At 47.9% G+C, this 16,741-nt stretch overlaps 1 protein-coding gene across 1 annotated transcript in view; it reads left to right on the top strand.

Moving 5' to 3' along the window:
• Positions 1-1,986: 1,986 nt before the first annotated feature.
• The window catches only part of GRK7 (G protein-coupled receptor kinase 7), a 35,192-nt gene continuing 20,437 nt past the window's right edge, over positions 1,987-16,741 (top strand). The window contains 2 exon segments of the mRNA XM_060100263.1: positions 1,987-2,592; positions 4,163-4,600. Coding sequence (XP_059956246.1) covers positions 1,987-2,592; positions 4,163-4,600 — 1,044 coding nt within the window.

Genomic DNA, 16,741 nt, shown 5'->3' with positions numbered 1-16,741 from the left:
TCAGGACACAAAAAAGATGTAAAATATTCCATTAGCAATTTTTATATCAATTATATATTGAAATGATAATATTTTGCATATACTGGGCCAAGTAAAATGTATTTTAAAGCTAACTTCACGTTTCTACTTTTTTTAATGTGGTTGCTAGACTATCTGAAATTCCGTATGTGGCTTTGCATTTATCTACTGGACAGTGCTGGGTTAAGTGATTACTCGGGGATAAAAGAAAGTATCAGCGTGAGTGGGATCAAGCAGCTCATAGCAGATATGGTCATCAGTGAAAAACGTTCTTTTTTCAGCGATAAGGTGAAGTAGTCATGTGATGACAATTCGACCATTTTCTCAAAGCTCTGCCCTGTTGCCACTGTATTCATAAGAACCCCGGCAAAAGGCATTTCCTCCTTCGGAGAGAGTCTCAGACTGATTTTTCACTACTCAGAAATGTGGGCCTGGAATGACATATCAAGAACAAAAAAAGTCCCAACATTTCTAGCGTGGGTTGCAAAGCAGATGGCATGGTTCCGAGCGGTGGTCCCTCGTGCAGATCCCCCACCTCTGCCATTGGGCTGAGGGTTTACAGCGCAGCAGTGCAAAGCCAAAGGGCACCCACGAGTTCATTACATAATTCTTGGTAGCATGAGGCCAAGTGTGTATCTGCTCTGGGGGACGGTCAGCAGGCTCTGTCAGGAAGACCACTGCCGTCACGATGATGTTTTGACAGAGTGTGCTACAGGTTGTTTGTTTGGAAAAAGACTCACCAGGTATTTTTCCTCCCCCTTCTCCTTCCTTCCTCTCTCTCTCTCTCTCTCTCTCTCTTTTTTTCCCCCTGCCTTTTAAACACTCTGGCATAATACTGAATGACTTTGTTTTTAAGCTGCCTTAGCCTTGCTTTGTGAAGAAAAAGCCTGAGTGTTCTTTCCCTGTAGGACACAAGTGTTATTTTTGGAGCAGAGATTCTTAGCCTGATCTCTGTCTAAACCAATTTCTGTTCTTTGTGAGGTCGTGGTCTGGGGCGGCTCTGAGTGATCTCTGTGGAGGGAAGCTTCCTGGCTTCATGAGGGAGCCTGGGCCGAGGTGTCAAAGGGCCATGCCTGGAACTTCACGGCTCGGGGTCTCCACACACAGCTCCTTCGCCTTCAGATTCCCCTTGTTAGGCTTGTTCCCTTGGAATAGTCTGGACCACATGATGTGAAGTGGTGTGATTTTCCTGCTGATGTCATTTCACGGGATGTTTTGGGTCAAGGTGACCCTCCCCTTTTTAACTGGGTACTGTAGGTCACAGATTCCTCAGAACTAAGAAAGCCATGGCTGGAGGATCTCTGTAGGCTGTAGAGGGTGTCGCCGGCTACGGGAGAGCCACAGCCCACTCTGAGGGCCACGACCTGGGTTCCCAAGGGCCTCTGGGAACACGTCTTGTGACTCACAGCTCAGAGCATCCCCTTCTGTAACCTGCTCTGGATCAGGCTGCTAGACACGAGGAAGAAAACCTCTCCAGATTCTCACAGCTCGTGTTCCTGACCTGTCCTTCCTAGGAGTTTACTTAGCTTGCACCTGCTGGGAAACACGTAAAATCAGACACAGTTGAAAACACTGCTGTCGGCAACAAATAACACACCACCTTATGATGACTCCTTTCCTTTGGAAATTGGTAGCTGGGGATTCAGGGAGCAGGTGTGGATGAGAAAGGCCCCATGATGAACAGGTAGACCCTGCAGGTGTCACAGACTGCTTTCCCCTCGGTGGGTGACCTGTGAGGCGCCCTTCCCTGGCCGGCTATACATAGCCAGCAAAGCTTCTTACAAGAGAAACCTCTTTCCTCACCCTCCATCCGTCCCACCTGCAGACCCGAAGCTTCGCTGTAAATCCCACAGAAGTCACTGCACCTTGGACCGGAGAGCAGCCGGCTGGCCCGGGCCTGACGGCGTCCCCGCCGCAGCCCTCCATCCTTCCTTTCCTGTGCCGAGGGAGCACGATCAGTGCTCAGCCATGGTCGACATGGGGGGCCTGGACAACCTGATCGCCAACACGGCCTACCTGCAGGCGCGGAAGTCCTCGGATGCCGACAGCAAGGAACTGCAGCGCCGACGCCGGACCCTGAGGCTGCCCGGGCCGCAGAGCTGCGAGCAGCTCCGCCAGGCCCCGCCCAACGACTTCCGCAACCTGTGCGCGCAGCAGCCCATAGGCCGCCGCCTCTTCCGGGACTTCCTAGCCACGGTGCCCGCGTTCCAGGAGGCCGTGGGCTTCCTGGAGGAGGTGCAGAGCTGGGAGCTGGCCGAAGAGGGTCCCGCCAAGGGCAGCACGCTGCAGGGGCTGGTGGCCACTTGTGCGGCCTCCCCGGCGCACCCACACCCCTTCCTCAGCCCAGCTCTGGTCACCAAGTGCCAAGCAGCCACCACGGAGAAAGAGCGAGCATCCCTGGTGGAGGTGGCCAAGGCTGAGGCCATGGCCTTCTTGCAGCACCAGCCCTTCCTAGAGTTCCTGGCCAGCCCCTTCTATGACAAGTTTGTGCAGTGGAAAGTCTTTGAGACGCAACCCGTGTCAGACAAGTACTTCGAAGAGTTCCGGGTTCTGGGGAAAGGTGGTTTTGGGGAGGTAAGTGTTTCAGAATAGCCAGGCTGGAAGACGAAATAGACAGCATAATAGAGTTTTAGTTTACCTCGTTTTTTTTTTTTTTTTTTTCCTTTTTAACCTCAAGGGAACTTAGAAGTAATCTCAGTACCACATGTGGAGAAAGAATTCCTAGCTTGCTCTCACGTCTTCTTTCCGGTCACCGTGTGAAATAAAATGAGAATGGCATAGGAAAAACTAACAAAATGTGGAACTGGCCAAGAATCTTTATCGTGGGGTCTACGACAGGCAGGCACACACTGAAATGCCCCTTTGGGGAATAATAGCAACAAACAATGGGAGATCCCCCTTTCCCCTTAATTGTGGTCATGGAGGTAATTTGGGAAAAACTTCAGAGAGCTAAGAAAACACTCATCTTGAATTAAAGCCTGGAATCCGTTTTGCACCAATGCTGTGCTCAGCTTTCTTTTTTTTTTTTTTGTTGCGGTACGCGGGCCTCTCACTGCTGTGGCCTCTCCCGTTGCGGAGTACAGGCTCCGGACGCGCAGGCTCAGCGGCCACGGCTCACGGGCCCAGCCGCTCCGCGGCATGTGGGATCTTCGCGGACCGGGGCACGAACCCGTGTCCCCTGCTTCGGCAGGCGGACTCTCAACCACTGCGCCACCAGGGAAGCCCTTCAGCTTTCTTTAAGTTGAAAAAAATTCTTTAAGGTAAAAGTCACATTACCATTAACCATTTTAGAGTGTACAACTTAATAGCATTTGGTACATGACAATGTTGTGTAACTACCATCTCTATCTAGTTCCAAGATATTTTCGTCACCCCTGTGCCCATTAACAACTACTACCCATTTCCCCCACTCCCCCAACCCACCCAGCCCCTGGCGACCACTGGGCTGCTTTCTGCCTCTATGGATGTGCCGATTCTGGTGTGTCATATCAATGGAGTCATACAGTATTTGAGCTTTTGTGGCTGGCTGCTTTCACCGTGCGTAAGGTTCGGAGGTTCATTCACATTGTAGCATGTCTCAGTACTTCATTCCTTTTTAGGGCTGAATAGCCTTCCGTTGTATGGGAATACTACATTCAATTCGTGTATCCATTCATCTATTGCTGGACAGTTGGGTTGTTTCCACCTTTTGGCTAGCGTGAATAGTGCTGCTGTGAACATTTATGTACAAGAATTTGTTTGAATACCTGCTTTCAGTTCTCTTTCGTGTAGGTCTAGGAGTGGAATTGCTAGGTCTTAGGGCAATTCTATGTTTAACGTTTTGAGAAGTCACCAAACTCTTCAAAGTTTTAAGTTCCCGCTGGCAACACGTGAGGGTTTCAATTTCTCCACATCCTTGCCAGCACTCGTTATGTTTCCTTTTTTTTTTTTAATTATGGCTCACATAGTGGGGGGTGAAGTGATACCTCACTGTGGTCCCAGCTCTATCTCAAAGACTCCTTCTCACTCATAGCTTCTCTTTTCTCAGAAGCCTGCCGTCTTTCCACCTTGGTGGTTTTCTGCTCCTCCACCCTCTGGATCCCCCTTTCCCTTCCTGTCTCCAGTGCCATCTACTTCTTTCTCTCCCTTTCTTTCTCTCCTTAAGGTATGTGCTGTCCAGGTGAAAAACACCGGCAAGATGTATGCCTGTAAGAAACTGGACAAGACGCGGCTGAAGAAGAAAAATGGTGAGAAAATGGCTCTCTTGGAAAAGGAAATCTTGGAGAGGGTCAGCAGCCCTTTCGTTGTCTCTCTGGCCTATGCCTTTGAGAGCAAGTCCCATCTCTGCCTGGTTATGAGCCTGATGAATTGGGGAGACCTCAAGTTCCACATTTACAGCGTGGGCGAGCAGGGCCTGGACATGAGCAGGGTGGTCTTCTACTCGGCCCAGATGACCTGCGGCGTGTTGCACCTCCACTTACTCAGCATCGTCTACCGGGACCTGAAGCCCAAGAATGTGCTTTTGGACGACCTTGGCAACTGTAGGCTGTCCGACCTGGGGCTGGCTGTGGAGATCCAGGATGGCAAGCCCATCACCCAGAGGGTGAGTGGTTCTCCATGGGCCCAAAGGTGGGGCACAGAGTCAGAGAGGAGGGGAGAGGGCCGTTCTATTCCCAGGGCAAGAAGAACCTTGGACTTAATGCTTTTAATTTCCTTGTTCTTAAAGCCCTTATGTTGTCATCTTGCCTTAAGTGGAGTGGTATAAGAGGATTAGCTTAACTGGCTGTTTGGGGGCTACTTTGCTTTCCTCTCACTGGAAGCAGAGGGGAGCCTTCTTTGTGAGTTGGAGATGATCCGTGCCTTCACCGTGACATGGTAAGAGCTGAAGCTGTAACCAGGATCTAGGTATGTCCCACCAATAACCACCTCCCTGGTGCCATGTTCCTGAGTCAGTAGAGCCTTGGTTTCCTTTTCCGGAAAATTTTAGGGGCTGGACCCTAAAATTTCAGGATTCTAGGAGGTAAAATTTAATAGGATAAGAAATAGAAGAAACCCCAGCATTTAGCACATTAAAGTAAATATCTCCTTTTCTGTTGAGTGCGCACTGGGGGAATGTTTTACATTGGAAAAAGGTGAAATTTTAAATGAAAATACATATACAAGACAACAAAGGCAACGGATGTTTATTTTGATCAATTTGGTTCAAGGTGATGGCAGAGAATTCTTTGATTAAAAAAGGAATTAAGCAATTATGTTAAGTGAACAATACAAAAATCTCTCGAATTCTGACGGTTCTTTACCACTGAGTTTCTGTGCACAAAGGTGGGAGAACCTGGCCCAAGCCAGGTTCCTAAATATCCACTTAAAACTTTATTTTTGCACAGTTTCCAGCTTACAAGTCAGAGAGGACAATCAGGCAAGGAAGTGAGAAAAATCATGGCAAGTTTGGGAAACCACAGGTGAATTTATGTGGCTATAATGTAAGGAATGTTGACAAGATGTGTAGGGCTCAGATCATGCAAAGGCATTGGAATTCTTTCTTGTGAGGGACAAGAAGCCATTGAAGGGTTTTAAGAAAGGGAATGGTGTGATTAGATTTGCATGGTTTTTTTGTTTGCAGTACGCGGGCCTCTCACTGTTGTGGCCTCTCTTGTTGCGGAGTACAGGCTCCGGATGCGCAGGCTCAGCGGTCATAGTTCACGGGCCCAGCCGCTCTGCGGCATGTGGGATCCTCCCGGACCGGGGCAGGAACCCATGTCCCCTGCATTGGCAGGCGGACTCTCAACCACTGCGCCACCAGGGAAGCCCGATTTGCATGTTTTTAAACACCAATTTGGACTGTAGATGAGAGGCAGAGGAGCTAGTTAGGAGGCGTATGCGGTGGCTCAGGAAGAGATGATGATGCCTGTATAAGACAGTAGGATTGGGCTTCCCCGGTGGCGCAGTGGTTGAGAGTCCGCCTGCCGATGCAGGGGACATGGGTTCGTGCCCCAGTCCAGGAAGATCCCACATGCCGTGGAGTGGCTGGGCCTGTGAGCCATGGCCGCTGAGCCTGCGCGTCTGGAGCCTGTGCTCCGCAACGGGAGAGGCCACAACAGTGAGAGGCCCGCGTACCGCAAAAAAAAAAAAAAAAAAAAAAAGACAGTAGGATTGAAGAAGTGGGAATAAAGCGGAGCTGTTGGAAAGAGACCTGATGGGACTTCAGGACCAGCTGGGTATGAGGGTAAGTGATGCGGAAGGTCTCTAGCTCCAGTGACTAGAAGGAGGAACAGAATTATGGGAAAGCTGGTAAGTTTAATTGTGAGTGTAGTGTATATGAGGCTCCTATGTGACAGGCAGGTAGACATTTAGATAAAGATCTGGTGCTCTGATGAAAGGTCGGAGCTAGACATTGGGATTTGGAGTCATCATGACTTGGGAAGCAGCAGACACCACTGGGTTGTTTGAGAAACAGTGGAGGAAGAGGACCAGGGATGGTAGCTAAGGAACATCAACATGTAAGGGGTGTTGAAGCAAAGGGGCCTTGAAGAGGTTAAAGAAGTAGGACAAGAGTGACAGAGTCATGGGACCTGTATCAGTTAAGGGTTGATTTCAGCAGCATATCATAGAAGACCCAAATAATAGTGGATGAAACAAGAGAGGGGGTTATTTTTCTTATTTAACAAGTAGTGTGGAGATGAGCGTGGTTGGTATTAGTTCCGCAGCTCCAGAATAATGGGATCGACATCACTGTCATTTTGGCCTTTTTGACGTGTGCAAGATGGCTGCCCTAGCCCCAGCCATCAGGTCCATGTTCCAGGCAGGAGAAAGGAGGAAAGGTCAGGAGTAAATAGGCATGCACGCAGCAACCGAATATGTCTCCGAATATGAACTTCCTTGGAAGGCCCATCTGACAGCTTCCATTTAAATCTCATTGGCTAGAACTATTATCTGGCCACCCTGCCTGTAGAGGAAGCTGATAAATGACTTTTTTTTCTTTTGGAAGGAGAAACGCAGGATATGGAGCAGGTAACTGGCAGCCTCCTCCATAGGAGCCAAAGAAGAAGAGGAGGATTTAAGGGAGGAGAGTGGTCAGCCCTGTCGAGTGCTGCCAAGAGGTCAGGCAGGCTGTGGGATTTGGCAGTCAGGAAACCACAGTGTCCTCAGGAAGAGTGATGGCCAAGGTCAGAACTCAGACTGTGGAGGTTGGATTGACCTGGGAGTAGAGAGTGAGACAAAGGAAGGAGGGAGGCTGGTCACTGCAGGGGAACACAGGGAGGAGGATGGAGTTTTAAGGAGGGGAGATTTAGATGCTGAGACAAGAATCAGGAGAGAAAGTGCTGGTTCTGTAGGAAGCAGAGGCTGAATGAGGGTGGAGAAACCAAGGAAGAGGTGGGGATGGGATGGAGGACTTCCGTATCACTGTCTCCTAAGTTGGGGTGGAAGAAGCGGGAAGATGGCGGGGAAGCAGAGTGTTTGCCTCTGTGGGACTTTGCTATGAAAACAGAAACGTCATGGGACTTCCCTGGTGGCACAGTGGTTAAGAATCCGCCTGCCAGCTATAATGAATGCAGTTGGTGGAGAAGTTTACTCACTGGAGACCTCTCGCCCTTTTGCCTTTCCTGAGTCCCTCTTTGCCCCATGAGACCAAATTTCTGGGTTTAGACCGCTTGCCCCAGTCCTCAGACCTGCCTCCAAATCCCAGGGGACCCTCAGGAAGGGTGCAGGGTGGGGAGGGGAAGAGTCAGAGAGAAAGTTTAGAAGCCATAAGAAGAAAGACAGGGCTTCCCAGGTGGAGCAGTGGTTGAGAGTCCACCTGCCGATGCAGGGGATGCGGGTTCGTGCCCCGGTCCGGGAAGATCCCACATGCTGCGGAGTGGCTGGGCCTTCCCTAGGTATGAGCTGAACCTCCCTGGAGGGACACAGGCCCTGTCAGGCTATTTCAGGACACCAGGTGAAATACTTTGGACATTGCTTTATAGGCAGCAGGGAGCCATTGAAGGTTTATCAACAGGAAATGGCATGACCAGAGTGATTCTTTTTTTTTTTAAGTTTATTGAAGTATATTTGATTTACAATGTTGTGTTAATTTCTGCTATACAGCAAAGTGACTCCGTTTTATATATATATTCTTTTTCATATTCTTTTCCATTATGGTTTATCACAGGATACTGAGTATAGGTCCCTGTGCTATACAATAGGACCTTGTTGTTTATCTATTCTATATATAATAGTTTGCATCTGGTAATTCCAAACTCCCAATCCTTCCATTCCTTTTCCCCTGGGCAACCACAAGTCTGTTCTCTATGTCTGTGAGTCTGTTTCTGTTTCGTAGATAAATTCACTTGTGTTGTATTTTAGATTCCACATATAAGTGATATCATATGATCTTTGTCTTTATCTTTCTGACTTCACTTAATATGATACTCTCTAAGTCCATCCATATTGCTGCAAATGGCATTATTTCATTCTTTTTTATGGCTGAGTAATATTCCATTGTATATATGTACCGCATCTTCTTTATCCATTCATCTGTCAATGGACATTTAGGTTGTTTCCATGTCTTCGCTATTGTGAATAGTGCTGCTATGAACATAGGGGTGCATGTATCTTTTTGAATTATAGTTTTGTCTGGGTATCAGAATGATTCTTTAAGGAGGTGACTGACACTATGATGAATTCAAGTAGAGGGAGCCTGGGGTTCAGGAGAAAGGGGGGCTGGTAAGGAGCTACTGTAATAACTCCCACATGAGGTAATGAGGGTTGAAGTAGGGCCCAAGGCTCTGAGCAGTCTTACATCCAGAGCTCAGCTGCCCGGTTTCACCTAGCCTCCATCAAGACCCACGTCTGTACTCACTTCTCTTAAATCACGGCTGTCCCCAGTGGAGGGGGTGGGGTTGTGGAGAGAATGGAGACACTTCTAGAAGGTGGTGCCTTTTGCCCCGTGGAGCCCCTGGCTGCTGGTAATTGGGCAGTGACTCAGGAAGGAAAGGCGAGGGTAGTTCTGCTCGAGTCTGAGAAAGACTGAGGCAGACACACGACAAGAGGCAGGGAGGCTTAAGAGCACTGGCCTGGGAGGCAGAAGCCCTGGCTTCCTTTCGAGACTTTTCACTACCTCACTGTGTCTGGCATCTCAGGCAGGCCCCAGAACATCCTTAATCTCTAAGATTTCATGAGTCTATGAGATAGTCTTTGAATTATTTGTAGGAAAAGACTCGCAAACGCCAAAGGTAAACACATGGCATACGTTTTACTGTGATTTACTGGGATATCAGTAAGGGTTCTCACCGGACAAAGGGAAGTTACTTAAGAAAATGAAATTAATGGTTTACATAACTAAGAAGCCCAGAGTGATCCAGGGTCTGAGCAGTGTCAGCGGGAAACTCTCCTTCTGTGCCCCAGCTCTGCTCACCTCGGTGTTGGCCTCCGTCTCACTCTCAGGAGCTCCCGAGTGGGGGCCGCCGACAGCTCCACGCATATCCTACCAACCGAGCGACCCCGGGGAAAGAGAACAGTTCTTTACGAACAGTTCCTTCAAATTCCCAGGGAAGACTCTCAATGGACAGCTCAGGTCACATGCCCAACCATAACCAAGTCCATTAGCCAGGCTAGATCTCTGCTGTGCTCAGGAGCCAGGGAGAAGTTCTGTCCTATGTATATATCAGGAACTGAGGGCAGAGGAAAGTGTTCTCCAATGGAAAGTAGGGATGGAGGGACTTCCCTGGTGGTCCAGTGGTTAAGGCTCCGCGCTTCCAATGCAGGGGGCAAGGGTTCGATCCCTGGTGGGGGAACTAAGATCCCACAGGCCGCGTGGTGCAGCCAAAAGGAAAAGAAAGAAAATAGGGGTGGAAGAGAATGGTGAAATGGAATTCAGATAAAGCAAAAACAGTGGGTACCCCTAATAACTGCTGTTACCTCAGTGGTTTGAAAAGTTTCGAAGAGTTCTGACCTCTTAATCAAGGGCTGATGGGATCTAGAGCTTTTCTATAAAGACTTACAAGATAGGGAGTATTATGGAGATGGAGAAATTGAGACTCAGAGAGGTTAAGTTACCCACCCAAAGTCACATCTCTCATATGTGAGATGAACCCAGGTATGCCAGAGTCAAGAGCACTTACGGTTTTGACTCCACCGTGTCAAGTTCACACACAGCAGAATGTGGCCTCTGCTTTGTAATGCTATAAAAGGCCCTCCACTGAGTAAAACTCAGAATGAGTGCATGTGATGACATAGCATATCTTCCTCAGTCTGGTCTGATATGGATCTCAACCTCAAGCCTAGTCGAACCTCTAATGGAGTTAAGACTTTGGAAAAGGATTGGCCCAACCTTTACAGGGAACGATGTGACTAATTTCTCAGTCAGCCTTGCCACACCCAGGCACAATATCATTAAAGTGGTCCCAGCCACTGTCGACATTCACCTTTAATAAATGTGATAAGCACTGCTGCCTGTTCTCAGCTGACATCCACATGCACGCAATAAAACTAACTCTTAGCATTTTTAGAGCTGCCAGGTAAATATAACAGGAAAATTGGGCAATGGGACTCGTGCTGGGACTTTTCAAATTTAACCATCTATGTGGAGAACAGTGACCTTCAGATATTGTGGAACATGAGTCAGTCCTTAAAACTTGCTATATTGTCAGGAATTGGAATGAAGTTAGTGCAGTGACCCAAAAGCTTGTGATATGTTTGGTTACCATGTCCTGCCTCTAACCAACTTCTCACATTCAGAGGGATAATGTCATAGAGTTTGGGCATAATATTTATTTTGAAGCTTCCGTCATGTGGACTACAATGCTAGTGACACACTGAATAAGTGATTTTGTCTATTTATTTTTAAAATTTATTTATTTTATTTGTATTTATTTTTGGCTGTGTTGGGTCTTCGTTGCTGCACACGGGCTTTCTCTAGTTGCGGCGAGCAGGGGCCACTCTTCGTTGCAGTGTGCGGGCTTCTCATTGCGGTGGCTTCTCTTGTTGCAGAGTACGGGCTCTAGGGCACCCGGGCTTCAGTAATTGTGGCTCGTGGGCTCAGTAGTTGTGGCTCGCGGGCTCTAGAGCACAGGCTCAGTAGTTGTGGTGCATGGGCTTAGTTGCTTTGCGGCATGTGAGATCTTCCCGGGCCAGGGCTCAAACCCGTGTCCCCTGCATTGGCAGGCGGATTCTTAACCACTGTGCCACCAGGGAAGCCCTGAATAAGTGATTTTTAAAAGATCTCTGAGTGTGTTTCATCAGAAGTTAATTCCTACATACATCACAACCATTATGACCCTGCTCCAAAAATTTTTCTCTTTGAGAATTTACTTCTGAGAACCACACAGGACAGGCATTCTGGCTACTTCATGGTCACATATTGGTCTCTACCAAAATCCTAACCACCATCATTAACTAAATTTAGTTCTTAGTAACTTTTGACCACTCCAAAAATTTCACATCCATTCTCAAAGCATTTACCACTATTAAGGGCATTCAGAAATATTCATTACAGTCTTGGAATTATTTTTTAACATTTCTTCATTCAAAAGGCATTCATTAACTCATTCATGCATTCACTCATTCAACCTATATTAATTGAGCATTTCCCACATGCCAGGACGGTGCTAAACATAAGGCACGGAAAGGATTGTGTCAAAACAAAGCCAAAAACCTGCTTATTATCTATCTATGTCTTACTTATTCAGATCATGTCCGATGTCTTAGCCTATTGGTCAGATGAGCAATTTTTTATCATAAGAGTATCCAGACATTACCCACAAATCCTGGCTGAACACAGTGCCTAACCAACCCTGTCAATTCTATTTTAAAATATGTGAATATAGCAATTTATAGCCTGACTTTGGTCTCAAAAATTGTTAAAAATAAAGTTTAGATTTACTGAATTGGTAAAATATTTAAGCTACGGTATATTTCAAGATGCAGTAATAAAGTATGCATATTTATTCTATTTAAAAAAAAACTGGCGGGGGAAGGGATAAATTAGGAGTTTGGGGTTAACAATATATATATATATTATATATATAACTCTCTCTCTATATATAACATATATTATATATATAACAATATATATAACTATATATAAAATAGATAACCAACAAGGATCTACTGTATAGCACAGGGAACCCTACTCAATACTCTGTAATAACAACTATACTCCAATATAAAATAAAAATTTCAAACAAATAAACAAACAGCAAAAAAAGAAAAAAAAAACCATGGGGCATAGAACGAGCAAAAACAGACATGATTTCCTGCCCTATGGGTCTTACAGTCTAGTGGGAGACACAGAACTTCATAATCACCCAAATGAATGTAACATTTCAATGATGACAACTGCTGGGAAGATGTGGTACATGGGGCTCTTTTCTTAACCTGTGAGGCTCCGAGCATCAACCACAGGGGCAATACAACTTACTGATCTCAGGAGGACAGACAGGAATTCACTCAGCAAAGCAGCTGGGGTGGTGTCTTGGTTGGGTTCCCTGGAAACTACTTTGAGACAGATTTCCATGTGGAGCACTCTCATGGGACATGTGCATGAGGAAGGCAGAATTGGGCAGAGGGAGAAGCTGACCCTCAGTGAGGTCACTCCTTCAGAGAGCTCTGGAGTTGGGATGGCCCTTCCAGGTTGTCCCAAACTGAGGTAGGGTCCAGGCTTTAGTATCTCTCCAAGGTCAGTCGGTGATCTTGGGCAGCTGCCAGAAGGAGGAAGAAGCTGGAGTGAAGCAGTTCCCTGCTGCAGAGGGCAGTTCTGGGTGAGGGGGGTAGCGGGGTGGTAGGTGGAGGGGGCAGGGGGCAGCCCTGAGCCATCGGCAGTCAGTGGTCCCAGCCAGGGCTGGCTGCTGGATGTTCAGGGCTCATAGCAAAATGAAAATGAGGGGCCCCTTATCCAAATGTCAGGCAAAAGCTTTCTCCTTTCTTCCATGCTGAATCTTTCAACAGATCGTGGTGTTTTTTGTTATTTCTTTCTTTTTCTTTTTCCCAAACATTTAAAAAATCTTATTTATTTATTTTTGTATTTATTTTTGTATTTTGGCCATACTGCGTGGCACGCAGGATGGTTTTCCAACTAGCAATGGAAGGCGGGCCGCCGCAGTGAAAGTGCTGAATCGTAACCACTAGGCCACCAGGGAACTCCCTGTTATTTGCTATTTCATGTTGCACTCCCTCAGGCTCTGCGATCCACCAGGATTAAGTGGAGACCCTCACAGACACTCAGGGCCTCACTCTACAACGGGACCCAAGGAAGCACATGCCTGACCCCAGCCCTCCCTGCACCAAATGCAGGCTCCCACCGGTGGCAAAGAGTAGCCAATAGTTGCTGAGCAGAGTCAGGGTGGGGGGCAGGGAGATAGCCCCGAACCCATCACTGGGAGGCAAGGAAGTGTCAAGAGATGGCACTGTGTGTGAGCTGAGACTCCAAGACCCAAATTCATGCTCCACTGTCTCATTGGACTTAACAAGATACAAATTCAAACATTTGTCAAGACAGCCTCCACACAGCATTAGACCCCAGCACGGGGCTGCTTCTGAGCACAGGGCCCTGGTGGACCGCACTGGAGACCAGCCCTGGGCCCAGCAGCTGGGGGGTAGAGGCCGAGATCCTGAAGGAGGAAGCGGGCAGAAGACGTCCGTATCCACTCCAGATGGGGCAGAGCGTGCCAGGCAGTGGCACAGCCAGTGCACAGTGCTTGCTGCTCCGGAAAGGAAGCCCGGAAACTACATGCACAGAGCAAGAGGAGGCGTGAGTCACGTGACGCTGGAGTGGTGGCGGGGGCCACACCAAACCCGGCATGACAGGCCACGTTAAGGACTTCGGTTTTTTGCTTAAGAACACTGGAAAGCCTTTGAAAGCCTTTAACTAAAGGGGGCAAGAAGCTTAGAATTCTGTTTTGAAAAAGAATCACTCCAGGGCTTCCCTGGTGGCGCAGTGGTGGAGAGTCCGCCTGCCGATGCAGGGGACACGGGTTCGTGCCCCGGTCCGGGAAGATCCCACATGCCGCAGAGCGGCTGGGCCCGTGAGCCATGGCTGCTGAGCCTGCGCGTCTGGAGCCTGTGCTCTGCAATGGAAGAGGCCACAACAGTGAGAGGCCTGCGTACCGCAAAAAAAAAAAAAAAATCACTCCATCTGAAGTGAGCAGATCAGAGGGGATTCGGGTGGATTGTGGTCATTTGTAATCCAGGTGAGAGATGATGGCAGCTCAGCCAACAGGAGGGGTGGTGGAGCCAGAGCACAGTGTTTGAACTGGGAAGAGATGCCAGAATGACTGGGCCTCAGTGATAGTTTGGACATGGGCTAAGGGAGAGAGGGCTGTCAAGGGTGATTTACTAGGTGAAGTTGTGTCACAGGTACAGATTTGGCCCTGAGTACAACAGAATACCAGGCAAACAAATGCCTGCCTTCATGAAGCCCAGGACAGGGAAGAGACTGCTAAGTCAAAGGGCCCTGACAATACAGCAGTCAGACTGTCCAAGTTGAGCGCATAGGAAGGACACCAGCCCGACATTGGTCATGGGGTCAGGAAGGGCTTCCAGGAGGAAATGACAACGGAGTCGAGAGTTACAAGGCAAACAGAAGTGAGGCAGGTCATCATCAAAAAATCTAGAAACAATAAATGCTGGAGAGGGTGTGGAGAAAAGGGAACCCTCCTGCACTGTTGGTGGGAATGTGAATTGGTACAGCCGCTGTGGAGAACAGTATGGAGGTTCCTTAAAAAACTAAAAATAGAACTACCATATGACCCAGCAATCCCACTATTGGGCATATACCCTGAGAAAACCATAATTCAAAAAGAGTCATGTACCACAATATTCATTGCAGCTCTATTTACAATAGCCAGGACATGGAAGAAACCTAAGTGTCCATCATCGGATGAATGGATAAAGAAGATGGGGTACATATATACAGTGGAATATTACTCAGCCATAAAAGGAAATGAAATTGAGTTATTTGTAGTGAGGTAGATGGACCTAGAGTCTGTCATACAGAGTGAAGTAAGTCAGAAAGAGAAAAACAAATACCGTATGCTAACACATATATGTGGAATCTAAAAAAACAAGCAAACAAAAAATAGGTTCTGAAGAACCTAGGGGCAGGACAGGAATAGAGACGTAGACGTAGAGAATGGACTTGAGGACACAGGGAGGGGGAAGGGTAAGCTGGAACGAAGTGAGAGAGTGGCATGGACATATATACATTACCAAATGTAAAATAGATAGCTAGTGGAAAGCAGCTGCATAGCACAGGGAGATCAGCTCAGTGCTTTGTGACCACCTAGAGGGGTGGGATAGGGAGGGTGGGAGGGAGAGGCAAGAGGGAGGAGATATGGGGATATATGTATACGTATAGCTGACTCACTTTGTTATAAAGCAGAAACTAACACAACACTGTAAAGCAGTTATACTCCAATAAAGATGTTAAAACAAAAGCAGTGAGGCAGGTGAAGAGAAAGGAAAGTGGGCTTGGCACAGGGATCAGCACAGGGTGGTGGCCCTCAACTGAGGGCGATTTTGGCCCCTAGAGCACTTGGACAACGTCTGGAGACCTTTTTGGTTGTCGCGACTGGGGAGTTGCTCCTGGCATCTAGTGGGTAAAGGCCAGGGATGCTGCGAACATCTTACAGCGTACACCACAGCCCCTCCCCCCAAATAATGATCCACCATGTCCATAGTGCTGCAGTGAAAACCCTGGCCAGAGGCCTGGGGCTCAGTCAAGGACAGTGTGACTCTGCAGCTGTCTAGAGTGTGGAGTCACAGGCTGTGAGGGAGACAACAGGTGCCACCAAGAGCGGAGCCTGTGTCAGGCCCTAGGAGGCTGGAGGAGTCAGACAAGGGCATTCGAACCTAATGCCAAGGGTGCTGGGGAGCCACCGAAGGTTTCCAGTCAGGAAAGTGACAAAATCAGCCTTGGAAGGGCCAACAGGAAGAGGGAGTTGGGATGAGGGTAAAGAGGAGGGGAGTGCAATGTTCATAGCAGCAGTATTTACAATAGCCAAGACATGGAAACACCCATCAACAGACAGTTGGCTTAAGAAGATGGGGTATAATATATATGTACAATGGAATATTACTCCTTCATAAAAAGGAATGGAATCCTGCCATATGCAGCAACATGGATGAGCCTAGAGAATATTATGCTTAGTGAAATAAGTCAAAGACAAATACTGTATAATACCACTTACATGGAGAATGTAAAAGATAGTACAAGTGAATGTATACGCAAAACAGAAACAGACTCACAGAGATAGGAAACAAAGGGGAGAGGGGAGAGAATCTGGCACCCTGCATGGCTTGGTGCGTGGAGCATGGGTTGGCCCTCCATCTTCCGCGGGAGGTGCCAGGCTGGCACATTGTTGAGTTGTGATAGTGAGGAGAGGAAGAGAGGCTTGCAGGGTGTGGCAGGAGGGGGTTGTCATGCACGATGATGCGATCCAGGGAACAAACCGTTGCTACATCACCTAATTTGAGGTAAACACATTGGAAGCTCAGAGCATCCTTTCAGATCAAGTGCAGCTGCTGAAATACGGTCCACGGGATCAAAAAGATGGAAGGAGAGTGAGTCTGCCCATCTGATTCTGCCACTTACTCTGGCTGCTGTGTACAGATGCACAGGCTGACCACAAACCCAGGCAGAGAACCTCCTTCTAACTGGCCCAGACATGCCACTTAGGCTTGCCATAGCCCTGCATGTGACCCCAGACAAGTCATGCCTCTTCTCTGAGCCTGATTAATACTGCTCCCCTCTTAGGCTTGATGAGAAGATTAA

Source organism: Mesoplodon densirostris, chromosome 5, assembly GCF_025265405.1.
Source record: "Mesoplodon densirostris isolate mMesDen1 chromosome 5, mMesDen1 primary haplotype, whole genome shotgun sequence".
NCBI lineage: Eukaryota > Metazoa > Chordata > Mammalia > Artiodactyla > Ziphiidae > Mesoplodon > Mesoplodon densirostris.
Note: the sequence above shows the minus strand (reverse complement) of the source record. Positions and strands in the feature narration are given on the sequence as shown.